General features: G+C 39.0%; 1 protein-coding gene across 1 annotated transcript; it reads left to right on the top strand.

Moving 5' to 3' along the window:
- The first annotated feature begins 10,307 nt into the window (after positions 1 to 10,307).
- On the top strand, positions 10,308 to 11,817 carry Rps29 (ribosomal protein S29). Its single transcript, XM_076848263.2, has 3 exons — positions 10,308 to 10,414; positions 10,650 to 10,749; positions 11,709 to 11,817. The coding sequence occupies exons 1-3, from the start codon at positions 10,353 to 10,355 to the stop codon at positions 11,715 to 11,717; spliced, it is 171 nt and encodes a 56-aa protein (XP_076704378.1). The 5' UTR covers positions 10,308 to 10,352; the 3' UTR covers positions 11,718 to 11,817.
- The last annotated feature ends 1,393 nt before the right edge of the window (positions 11,818 to 13,210 follow it).

The raw sequence follows: 13,210 nt of genomic DNA, 5'->3' as shown, positions 1-13,210 counted from the left end.
TAGGAAAGATCGTCCAGACCCCAGATTCCCTTCCCACTCCTTATTACTTTATTGAGCCCCTGGGAGGGCGCGGACTGGGATGTGGAAGGCGCGTGGGCCACAGACTTATTTAAGAGGCCATAGTCTGGGGTCATAGTCTGGCTACCTTAAGGTTGCGCTTCGGGAGCCTCCCTTCCCTTCTCTCACTTCTGGCCTGGTATTAAACATTTTATTTTTGTCTAAGTTGTAGTTTGGTAATTGTGAATTCGGGTTCTGAAATATCAGTTTTTTTAAACTGTGACGATTTCCTGATTCGTCCTTAAATGAGCGTTTCTGTTTACATACAATAATTGAGCCTAAAGTGTTACCTGTGGATTCTGCATTCTGAAAATAGTACTTGGTTCAGGGAAAATAATGATTAAGACAATAAATTACCACCACCCTCCATTTAGTACATGTACACCTGTAGAGCATTGAAACTATTAATTGTTTAGCAACATTAATCTCTTAGCAACGGAGAAAACTAAAATGATACCATAGAATTTTCAGACAGCATTTGTGGGAGTTGTCTTATTTTTGTTCTTTGAATGGATAATAACAAAAGAAAATAATAAAACACCAGCCTTAAGGGAATATTACATTAAATATACTCTGAACCTGTAGGTGCAGTTGGGAGCCAGGAACATCTTAAAACTTGTAAAAGCCATAGTAATTTTAATTAAATAGATTAGAAATGCATAAAAATTGATAGACCCAGTCTAATTCCCTCTTAAGATTGGGAGCCATCCCATCACAAAGGCATGAAAAGTTAATTTCTGCTTTACTATAAATTACTGCGATTTCTAAACTTGCTTGGAATGCCTGCCTGTGCCTTGAACTCACCCATGCCTGGCTTTCCCTGACCAGATAACAACCCTCTCTGAAACTCTAGTGGAGCCTCATTAATTCTGATGTTGGGATCTAAATTTTCTCCCTAAGTGCTGGACCATTAACCTACTACCTGCCTTTGTGTTATGCTTGTCAAAATTCTGTTGTCTCTAAGTCCTTTTTGCAACTTTCTGTGCTATAAAGCTGTGCTCCTAGAGAGATGCCATACTGTCTTAAATTCCCATGGGTTTGGGAAAGACAGCCCTGGCCAGTCTTTTCTTTGCATCATGGTTTAACAAAAATAAAGAATTTTTTAAAAGCCTCAGTGTTTTATTTGGTGTCATTTATATTCCTAAAGCATGAATTCAGTAAATAAATGTTAAATAGTTTGAACTCAATGGTGATGTTAGAGAGGAACAGTGGCATAGAGCTACCAATTATCTTCTTGTCATATTTTCAAAAGAAATGTGGGATTGCAAAATTTTTAAAAATAAGATTATCTTATTAAGTAAATTTATTTTATTTTATTTTTTATACCTTTATTTTATTTATTTTTTTTTTTGAGAGAGGAGGGGGAGAGAGAGAGAGAGAGAGAGAGAGAATTTTTTTTTTTAATAGTTATTTTTTAGTTTTCAGAGGACACATCTTTGTATGTGGTGCTGAGGATCGAACCCGGGCTGCATGCATGCCAGGCAAGCGCGCTACCACTTGAGCCACATCCCCAGCCCTTAAGTAAATTTAAATAAGATAATATTTGGAAATAAAGTAAACATCAGTTTTTGAGACCTCATTCTTCTTTTCTACATCTTCTCCTTAGTCCACTTAGTTTTTAATAGTTGAAATACTTGGATCTGACATTCTAGAGTATCCCCAAAGTTTTTTTTTTTTTCCTTAGTGGGCTATTGGTGAAGCAGAGGATCCTATTGATACTACATACTATCAGTGATGAGTCTTGCTTCCCCACATGTTGAAGACTGAACATTAGAGAAGCACCCTGAGGCAAGCATATAAAGCAGGGTTTATTTAAAAAGGTGTAACATAGACTTGTCCCAAGAGGGAGAAGGGGACCATAGCTGGTATCCTGGTGTCCTGAGAAGCGAGGTGTTCTGCTCTTCTTATATGTCCTAGGCTTCCTTTGTTCTCCTACCTTTTCCTCCTTAGGAGACTAAGTCCAGGAATGCTGGTGGGAGGGCCAAAGGTGGGAAACAGGTGGGCTGAAGGGGGAAGGGCAGGGTGGAGTAGCAACCTTATAGCAACAAACTTATAGCTCCCTCTAGGGAGGAGGAATTCCTGGGACAGGTTACCTTGGCTAACTCATTGGAGCAGGGGCAGGTTCTTGATAAGATCCCTCAGGGGACAGTCTCTGACTTCCCAGACTCACTCAAAATTGGCCTCCTTGATGAGACCTACTTGATTTACTACCTACACTGAATGCCTGTCTAATTCTGGCTTCACTATGAACACCTATTCACACTTTTTTCTCTTTACCATCATACTTATGAAAACCGCCCTTTGATCTTTTCTAACCTCAATTAGCTCAAGCTAGATTCCATTGTAGACTGCCTGAAATGGAAATGCAGAGTTAAAAATTAGGCTTCAAGCTTTATTTTTAAAATTTTATTTTTATTTTTGCAAAAGGAATAAAATAACATGTAGATTTGTTTTCCTTCTGTAAAATTAGTTGTTCTTTCTGGCCTGAATACCACATTCATTCCCTCCCTTGTTACTGGGGGAAAACCCAAATAAACAACTAGCTTCATTAGTGCTTAGTTGAATTTAAAATAACTAATTTTGGAAATCACACAGCTGGATCCTATTAACTTTGCTGTAAATAACACCTCTGATATGTGGCTTATAATTAGAATGGTTGGCCAGTTTTGCTAATAACACTTCCACCAGGTGACCAGCACACTGGTTTCATTAAAGAGGTTCATGGCATAAAAGTTAACTAGTGAGATCAAAATAAAACACAGACTCAATTACCTTTTTCTATGACCAGGTCCGAGTTGGCTCTCACCTCTCTGGTTTATACCTCGAACCACCCGGTGGGGCAGCAAGGCTTACTCAGGGCTAGCAGGAGAGAGAGAGAGAGAGAGAGAGAGAGAGAGAGAGAGAGAGAGACAGTTTAGCCAGAACGCCTCACACCCAATCCAGGAGGTGCCCAATCACGAGCGAGAATGGCTCCGCACAAACACTGTCTCTTTACTTGGGCCTGCAGATGTCAGATGAGTAACTGGAATGGGATGTCTTCATCTTATGCCTGTCTCCTTTATTGCCTCAACCTTAAAGTCAGAGTCTACTCAGCTCTGTATGCAGACTTGCTAACAAATAGACACCTGAACATTAAACCTCTAATGCTCCCTTGCTCTGATGATACTCTTTGATCATATCTTGTAGGTTGTATTTCTGTAATAATTTCCTAATGAATACATTTCCATTTTCAGAGCCCTTCAATTCAGAGCTGTATTCTCTGCAGAACTATTGCTAAACTTACCTGTTTTTTTTTTTTTTTGTTGTTGTTGTTTGTTTGTTTTTTGGTATCAGGAATTGAACTAGGGGGTATTTAACCACCAAGCCACATCTCCAGCCCTTTTTAATATTTTATTAGAGATAGGGTCTCACTGAGTTACTTAGGGCCTTGCTCAGTTACTGAGGCTGACTTTGAACTCGAGATCCTTCTGCCTCAGTTTCCCAAGTCACTGGGATTATAAGCATGTGCAGCCATACCTGGCTTATCTGATCTTCTTTCTTCAATGTATTTGCTCAAACATTTAATATTTATGTGTTCTTGCTTATATCAGCCCCTATACTAGATGTTTAGGAGGTAAAAATGAATTTATAGTATGTATGGAAAGATAAATAAGCCAACAATCAAACTATAATGGAACATATTTTAGGTGAGGTTTTAGAGGAGTATAAAAGTAGCCAGATGAGGAAAACTTGAATAGCTTGAAAGTTTTGGAGTACTATTGAATATTTTACAATGGGTGAGAAAATTCAGATTTGTAGCCTGACATTAGTGGCACACCATGCTTGACTGACCATCTTTTTATAAAAACATTTTTTTTTCAGTTGTAGATGGACAATACCTTTATTTATTTATTTTTTTATGTAGTGCTGAGGATCGAACCCAGTGCCCTCCACATGTGAGGCAAGCACTCTACCACAGAGCTATCGCCCCAGTCCCTTGACTGATCATCCTAACAATTTTGTTGTCCTATAGGATTTGGGGAGGATGTCTGGGTTACTTGGGCAAAATTATGATTAAGATCCCTGTCCTCTTGTCAAACTGGATTCCTACAGGTGAGAAAAGCCAAACAGGAGGCATTAGAGATGCTTCTACCTGGGAAAATAGTAAATTAAAAACACATTGCATCCCTGGAGGGACTGCAGAAACTAGTGCAATCAAGGACTTGAAAAATACAGAGGTGGTGATTCCTACTACATCCCCATTTAACACCTTTATTTGGCCTGTGCAGAAAATAAATGAATCATGGAGACTGAAAGTGGTTTAATCAGGTGGTAACTCCAAAGGCAGCTGCTTTCAAAGGCAGGTGGTGACTCCAAAAGCAGATGTGATTTCATTGCTTGAACAAATGATACTTCTTATGCTTGTAACTAAATTACAACAAAAAAACTTGGTATGCAACTATTGATCTGGTGAATTCTTTTTTCTCCATATCTGCCCATAAAGCCCATTAGAAGCACTTGTTTTCATCTAGAAAGTCCAGCAATACATCTTTACTGTCCTCCCTCAGAGTATGTTAACTCTCCAGTCTTGTCAGAATTTAGTTCACAGGGATCTTGATCACTTTTCTCTTCGGTAAGATATCACACTGGTCCATTGCATTGGTGACATTATATTGATTAGACTTAGTGAGTGTGAAGGAGTAAATACTCTGGACTTACTGGGCAAGATATTTTTGTCTCAAAGAGTAGGAAAGAAATGCAACTAAAATTCAGTAGTCTTTTATATCACTGAAATTTCTAGACGTCCAATCTAGACCTATGGGGTAGATTAAGATATTCCTTCTAAAATAAAACATATATTATTGCATATAGATCCTTCTATAATCAAGAAATACCTACTAGGGGCTGAGGATATAGCTCAGTTGGTAGAGTGCTTGCCTCACATGCTCAAAGCCCTAGCACCACACACACACACACACACACACACATGCGCGCGCATGTGTGCGCGCGCACATTCATACACACAAACAAAACAAATAAAAACAAAACAAAACAAAACCCAGAAACCTACTAGGATTTTAAGGCAACACATTCTTCATTTGACTGTGTTATTCTGGTCTATCTACTGAGTGACCTGAAGAGCTTGAGAACCTATACATTTCTTCCCTGAAAAATTACATTCAGGGGGTGGATATAGCTCAGTTGGTAGAGTGCTTGCCTTGCATGCCCCAGCAACACACACACACACACACACACACAAATCACATATATTATCAGAAAGCTCAACCCTAAGTTTATCACTTGTCTTTTCTTCTGAGAGGCAAGTGTTGCCCATACCCTTTCTTTGAGGTTCACTCCTTTCTGTCCTGAAATTTTATATTTCTTTTGCCTCACCTTCTGATGCATGCTGAAATTCTTTTCCAAAGTGACCATCAAAAACCTGCCTGGGCTAAGTTGAGGTCTCTTTCTCCTTTGGAGGGAACTCCTCAGACCCTGTCCAGTGATGGGAAATTATAACAACCTGATGTAGGCAGGATAACCCAGACCCTTCCCTTCAGAAATAAAGTTTTGGATCATCCTCCAAGTTAAAGAACCATGACCCATTGATGAAGGCAAAGGGACTACAGAATGGGTGATAGACAAAAATACTAGTTACGATCATGTGACTCATAACGGAACAAAGTACTATAATTATTAAGAACTCCTTTGTGTGTATATATACATATATTAAGCAAATATCTTTGTTTTTATTCCTCTCATCACTTTACCATGTATCATAAGTTATACTGACTTTATACCAGTATTTAAATATTGTTAATTTATATCATAGTATTTAAGTTATGGGATCCTCGGAGAAGATTAACATAACTCAAGGACTTTACTTCCTCTTCTGGAAAGGGGATTAATGCATTTTAAGTTGTATGAAGGATAATTATGTTAGGTAGAGCTACTACCTTGGTATTTTCCTTATTTGAGACTAAGTATGGTTTTAGGAGATGCATGTGAGTCTCAGGTCAACAAAGGGTGAACTTGTGATGTTTAGTTTTAGGTGTCAGTTTGACTGGATTAAGGACTAACTAGAGCACTGTTAAAGCATATTTCTGGACATTTCTGTGAAGGTATTTCTGAAAGAGATTGGCATGTGAGTTGTTGGGCTGAGTGGGGAAGATCTGTTCTTAATAATGGTATGCAACATCTAATTAGCTGGGAGCCTGAACAGAACAAAAAAGGAGAGGAAAAGATTTTCTTTTTTTCCTCCTGGGGCTGGAACACTTTTTTCTTCTTCCCATGGACATCTGAACTCCAGGATTTCCAGCATTTGGACTTCAGGACTTACATCAATGACTCCTTGGGTTCTCAGGCCTTCTTCCTCAGACTGAGAGTTGCACCATTAGCTTCCCTGGTTCTGAGGTCTTTGGACTTGACTGATATGTTACCAGAATCCCAGGGTCTCCAACTTGCTGATGGCATAAGTCACAAGTTTCTTAGCCTCCATAATTATGTGAACCAATTCTCCTAATAAATTTCCTCTCATAAACCCATCTATATAATGTCTATATGTCCTACTGGTTTTGTCCCTCTGGAGAACCCTAATAAATTATGTGCATGTGTGTGTATGTACACACATATACGTATATGTACACACATATACGTATATGTACACACAAATATATATATATATATGTCTTTATTTATACATAAAGAAATAAGAATCTAGGATAGCGGTGAACAAAATAGCTTTGAAACAAATATGAAGGTCAAATTTTTTTTCTTTTCTTGCATATAAACTACAGAATTAGCAAGCTATTAAGAGAGTGGGCTTTGGACTCAAAGAAGTTCCCAGATAAAGATATATGGCTGGCTTATAAACATAGGAAAACATTTTCTGCCTTATCAAAAATCAAATTGAAATAGTACTTCCCATTTCTAGGCTATGAGAAAGACAAATATGAGAAGTTTGTTAGTTCACACTACTGGGAGACTACAGGAAAACAGGCACTCTATAGGTAGGAGTTTGATTTATTATAATTTCTATGGGTCAAGCTGTTTATATATACATATATGAGCCTGTGTTCTTTGGCATCACTTCCAGAATTTTTACTTATAGACATAGTTTTTTCTATATATTTATATCTAGATATCTAGATAGCTACTTTATAAGACATGATCTTACATACATTATTTGTAAGTCTTATTTATAGACACACTTTGTTATGTATGCATCTATATGTATATATCTTTCTTTGTGTATATGGACATAAGTTAAAGTATGCAAAGAAATGTTCACCCAAGGAGGTTTGAATTCACCTTCATTCCTTCATTTTACTTATATTTCTCCATAATTTTTATGTCTTTCTGATGCTTTGTTTATTTGTTTGTGAGAAGTATTAGATATACCATGTAAATGAAAAGAAATACAATATATACATGTAATTACAAGTAATACATACACACACACACACACACACACACCTGGGGTCTCATATGTGCTAGGTAACACTCTACCACTGAGGCACACCCCCAGTCATTCAGTGGAATATTCAAAACACATGGTTTCTTAGTTTGCAGGTAGAAATAGGGGCCCAGGTTTAAAAATATATCTAATGTATGTATGTTTTACTTAAAATAAATAGTTGATTAAAATATTAACATTTGCTGAAATGGATATAGATATAGAAATACTATTAAACATAAGACTTTTTCTTTCTTTTCCTTTTTTTTTTTTTTTTGGTACTGGAATTTAAATCAGGTGTGCTTTTACTTTACCACCGAGCCACATCCCCAGCCCTTTTTATTTTGAGACAGGGTCTTGCTAATTGCGTAGGGCCTATTTAAGTTACTGAGGCTGCACTCAGACTTAGGATGCTCCTGCTTCAGCCTCCTGAGTCACTAGGATTATAAGTCTGTGCCACTGTACCAGCCTGAAATTTCATTTTCATTGATATTTCATTTAACATAATTTCAAAGTACGTATATGCTCTAAAATGAGCAAAAGAACGTATACCCCAACTTTTATCAAGAGATTTCTTTCACACTGTTCTGAGCAGGCATGGGGTTTCAGGTTCTCAGTGTTAACACCTAACACTTTCTTCCTTGATATCTTACTTACAGACAGAAAGAAGAGAACATCATTATATAAGCATCGAAGTGTTGGAAGGTATCATTAAGCTCTTGTGTCACATTCTTGTTATCTGTATAGAGTTATAAAGGTAATGACTAGTTTTTTCTCTATCAAGTTCAATGTCATTTTTGTTTTGTTTTGCTTTTTAGATAATGTCAGATTATATAAAAATGCTGCACTTCTTTCCCTTAATATACTGAAAATATGGAAATTTGGAAGTTTTTAATTCTTCATGATTCCAAGTGACATGACTACTTAGTGACAGTAATTATTCAACATATTGCTTCCAAGTTGGTGACCATCAGCAAACTGGCATTTGTAATTAAACTGATAGGCATAATTTTTCCAGAGTGGTAATTCCCATAATGCCACCCAAGGTTGTAGACCTATGGACGAAGACCAAGGTCTTCAAAGACGAAGTTCCTTGGATCCTTAGACAGCTTATAAACACCCAGGCCTACTAAACCCTCCACCAGGACCCTAGTGGCCATGGATAGTATACTACCTGCTTTTGTCATACTCAGGGATCCCACTAGTGGCAACCAGTGCTGTGTAGACAAAGCCAAAGTAAGACACCAGGGTCCTGGTGTCTCTCTGCATCTTTCTTTTCTCACTCTGTGCCTGTACCTTCTCCTGAGAGGTTGGTGTTTGGTGAATGAGGGTATGCAAGTCTGGAGGATGAGCAATCAAAGTCTTATTGGAGATGTCTTGAATGCAGATTTATTCTACTTGCGTAACTGTGTATCTGACATTGAGGCACAAAAATTGAAATTGGAAGAAGGGCTCTTTGAGAAAAATCGTTTTCAACACTAATTTTTCACAGAAATCATGCCATATCTTGTTTTTAATTCTGACACCTCTCTTTCTTTCATTATATAACATTGCTTAATGTAATAATTGGGTAGAGTTTGCCTACCAAAATCTTAAAATAATGAATGTACTTTAAAATTTTTTTGTTTAAGTTCAAATAAAACAGTTATTTGGTTAAAAGATTTTTTGAATTGTTGCACCCCTGCTGCATTTTTTAGATCTAGTTAAGGTTTTTATTTCAGAGCCATGTAGAGTTTTAGATTTATTTAGAGACATTATAAATGACCATGTGGAACCTAAGACATTTTTTGTCAGATTTGTCCTTATATTTTAAAATTTGGTTTTCACTACTGTTTTATTACAAAATTATCTTGTAAAAGCAAAATATGCTGCATTTAACCTCTCACTTTAAATTCAGTCAAGTGCATTAAGAGATCAGATATATTATGGGCCATAAACTTGAATAATTTTTTCTGGAATGGTGTGGGTGTATTTCTTGGAGAAAGGTGTCAACGCCTCCTCCCCCCCCCCAAAAAAAAAAAAACCCAAGCCAAACACCAACCCAAAATTCAATAACTACCAACAAAATAACTGAAAATGTATTCAGTTTAGTAGAACTGAAAGAAGCTCCTATCTTTGAATCCTAGTTAGTCGAGTTTAAGTTGTTTTAAAAATTCACGCCAGTAGGTGTCAGTGCTGAGTCGAGGTAAAAATTCTTATTTTAAATGTAAAATGGTAATGAAAGAAATGGAAAAGTTTCAATCAATAAAGTCAATAAAGACACTATAACGTAGCTAGTTTCTTAGGGACTGAAAATTCTACTTCATGAAAATTTAAAAAGAGACGGGGTCTCGCTATGTTGCCCAGGCTGGAGTGCAGTGGCTATTCACAGGCGCGATCCCACTACTGATCAGCACGGGAGTTTTGACCTGCTCCGTTTCCGACCTGGGCCGGTTCACCCCTCCTTAGGCAACCTGGTGGCCCCCCGCTCCCGGGAGGTCACCATATTGATGCCGAACTTAGTGCGGACACCCGATCGGCATAGCGGCACTACAGCCCAGAACTCCTGGGCTCAAGCGATCCTCCTGCCTCAGCCTCCCGAGTAGCTGGGACTACAGGCACGCGCCACCGCGCCCGGCGATCAGAGGCGGCGCAAAAGGAGATTATAGAGTTTGAGCGGTGGTGACGTCATCAACCGCGCCCGCCTAGAATGTTTAAGAGAGAAACTTTCGGCCAAACAGCATTGCCACACTGCGCACGCGTCATTTTCAACAATGCATTCTGGGTAAGCTGTGTCCTGCCCCCCCCCCCCAAAAAAAAACCCTGAAGAGCGCATGCGTGCCAGAGCTCGCTCCTTTTGCCTCGTTGCACCCTTGAAAGCAAGATGGGTCACCAACAGCTCTATTGGAGCCACCCGCGAAAATTTGGCCAGGGTTCTCGCTCTTGGTAAGAAATACGTTGTGGTTTGAGGGACGGGTTGCTTTGGATCAGCAGGCTGCTGATAAACCCCAGGTAGAGGAATCCGCGAGCAGCGCTTGGGGTAGACCGACTCCGAGCTTCTGCCGACGCCATTATGTGCTGGCGATGCGGCCGCGCTGGTGGCGGGGCGGGTGGTGGCCCTCAGAGTGCGGAATCGTAACTTTTTTTGACCTACAAAAAAATGCTCTTTTTTCTTTTATAGCCGCGTGTGTTCAAACCGGCACGGTCTGATCCGGAAATACGGCCTCAACATGTGCCGGCAGTGTTTCCGTCAGTACGCGAAGGATATAGGCTTCATTAAGGTACGCGTCCCCGGACGCCGACTCCATGTTTCTGAGCCGAGAATGTGGTGGTAGTTCCTTAGTGAGATGAGCCCTAGGCTCTGTTCCTGCTTTAGGTAGGAGGGTTCCTAGTGAAGTTTGGTGCTTATCGGTCATATAAAGTACCCAGACGTTTTTTAATCGAATTTGTGTGTTAATCACCCCGAATGTTTTATATCCTTTTACGCTGGACTGACTGACCCATAAGGTTGGAGGCCAGACAGACTTCGTAAGAGTGAGCAAGCAACTACTGAAGGTCTCTCATTTAATAGTTTTATGGCCTTGGTCAAGTTACACAAAGATTCTGTGTTGGTGTGTTTAGCGGATATAAGTTGTTACTGTGAGATCTGTGGTGCCGCAGAGATAGAAGGTTGTTTCTAAACTCAAGACTTAGTGTTGACCAAATAGGTTATCAGTCTACGCCTAGTGTTGCAGTGTAGAAGTTCAAATAACTCAGTAGGACCACGTATGTCACCAGTGAAAATGAAGGGGGGGGTTGGGGATGTAACCCTGTGTTGAAACTTACCCAGCATGCTCAAGGCACTGGGTTCCATGCTGTAAAAAAAGTGTAATGAGAGAGAATGAACCAGCCCACCTACTTGCTCTGTGACCAAGTTATCAACAGCCAAAATGAGCTGTATATTTACAGTAATAATCATCGTCCGGATCATTTTTTTTTTGGTAGTGTTTTGTATTGGAAAATATTTCTTTGAGGGAAGGAATGAGAATACTAGTACTAAAAACCACAGTCTTAAAATAGAGGCAAAGTGTATGGAGTAGCTTGTAGTAAATATTTGGTAAAGTGATTGCTTAGATTAAACAAGGTAGATCTTGGTAATTCATTCAGGTAGGCTGCATTTCCAGTTAAGTATTTTGTGATGAGCCATTTTTTGTATCAGGTTAAGATTTAAAAATAATTTCCTGTGTGCTTTCTTTTTCAGTTGGACTAAGTGATCTTCCTTGAATGGATTACCCAAGACAGCCATCCAGTGAAGGAGAACATGCTCACTCTTTGTACATAAAATAAAAGTTCTAAAAAACTTCGAAAAATGTGTTTTAATGTGATTAGTATTGTTAATTGGTTGTAGAAATCTCTTCCAAAAATTTTTAAGATGTATTATTTTTCATGAGTTGTGTGAAAGCATACTGGACTTGGTAAAAGTTTGTTTTTATTCTTTGAAAAACATGTTTCATTGAGACAAATAGTCTCAAAATAATTGACTTACTGCAGGGAGCTGGAAAGGAAAAACTGAAAATTGATTTTGGGAAAGTTGTCTTTGGACTTGGCAAAAAAAAGTGTGGGTACCTGGGATCTGATTAGAAATGGAAAGTCTTATCTACTTAATCTATACTTGAACAGGAGCCTATATATGGTCTCAGATGCTTGCCTGCATCGGGGCTAGGCTAGTAGCTTGTTAGTCATAAATTCAATGCGTAGATCCTATTGTGAAGAGAGTTTCCAGATGGGGCCTTGTAAGAACAGTAAAGTGAGTTGGAGGTAAAACTTTGTCCTTGGGTATCAATGGTATCTTATATTTTAGGGCCTAAGCCTCAAAATCTAGGGAGCAAATATACATGAAAGAAGTCTGCCTGGATCATTTGGAGGCTTCACAAGTGGGATGAAGGGAATTTAGCAAGGCTCTAAGGAAGCCAAGCAAGGAATCAACTTGGAGCAGTTATGAAAAAATGTTACAAGGCACAATTGAGGATGTAGGGAAGTTTTCTAATAATGCAATCAGCTGGGTTATAGATTGTGAGAGTAGATGAGAAGCTGTCAGCTGAGAAAATGTAGGAGAACTTGGGAGTTCTTCGACAGACACAACATTTAGTGGTGATTTAGGATGTGAGATGTGTTTTGTCATCTCAGATGTGTTCTCTGATCCTGTATGAAGGCCTTAAGTTGAGTAAATGTCAGGGTTATGCAGTGCCTTATGGAACAAGTGGGAGGGAAACTAAAGTTTCCACTCTAGCCCTTTTGTGTATGTGTTTGTAGTGGGAGGGAAGGCTGGTGTGGGTCGGTGGTCTGGCTTCTCTACTAGGGGTTGAATAATACCTGATAAAAGATTCTCTTAATATTTGTCATGTGGGGAGCTGAGGCAGGGGGATCCAGAGTTCAAAGCCAGCCTCGGCAACAGTGAGGCACTAATCAACTCTGAGACCTTTCTCTAAATTAAATACAAAATAGGCCTAGGCATGTGACTCAGTGGTCCAGTACCCCTGAGTTCAATCTCCAGGACCAAAAAATAAAATATATGTTGTGCCAGATCTTACACTATGCTTTATATGTATTTCCTAGAGTATTTTTCAGTAGATATCCTTGTCACATATCTGAGGAAACTAGAGCTTAGAGATTTAGTAGTTTCCCCAAGGTTTTCCAAAGACAAAACTGGACTAGAACTTTGGTCTGTCTGACGATAATGCTCATGCTTTTAACACCCACAGT

Source organism: Callospermophilus lateralis, chromosome 3 (genome assembly GCF_048772815.1).
Source record: "Callospermophilus lateralis isolate mCalLat2 chromosome 3, mCalLat2.hap1, whole genome shotgun sequence".
NCBI lineage: Eukaryota > Metazoa > Chordata > Mammalia > Rodentia > Sciuridae > Callospermophilus > Callospermophilus lateralis.
The sequence above is the reverse complement of the archived record's forward strand: the minus strand, read 5'-3'. Positions and strand labels throughout refer to the sequence as shown.

What these genes read in the sequence shown, in the direction of transcription:
- Rps29 (XM_076848263.2), top strand. Translation starts at nt 10,353, where the DNA reads ATGGGTCACCAACAGCTCTATTGGAGCCACCCGCGAAAATTTGGCCAG. An exon ending in GGCCAGGGTTCTCGCTCTTG is followed by an intron (nt 10,415 to 10,649) that starts GTAAGAAATACG and finishes TTTCTTTTATAG; the next exon opens with CCGCGTGTGTTCAAACCGGC.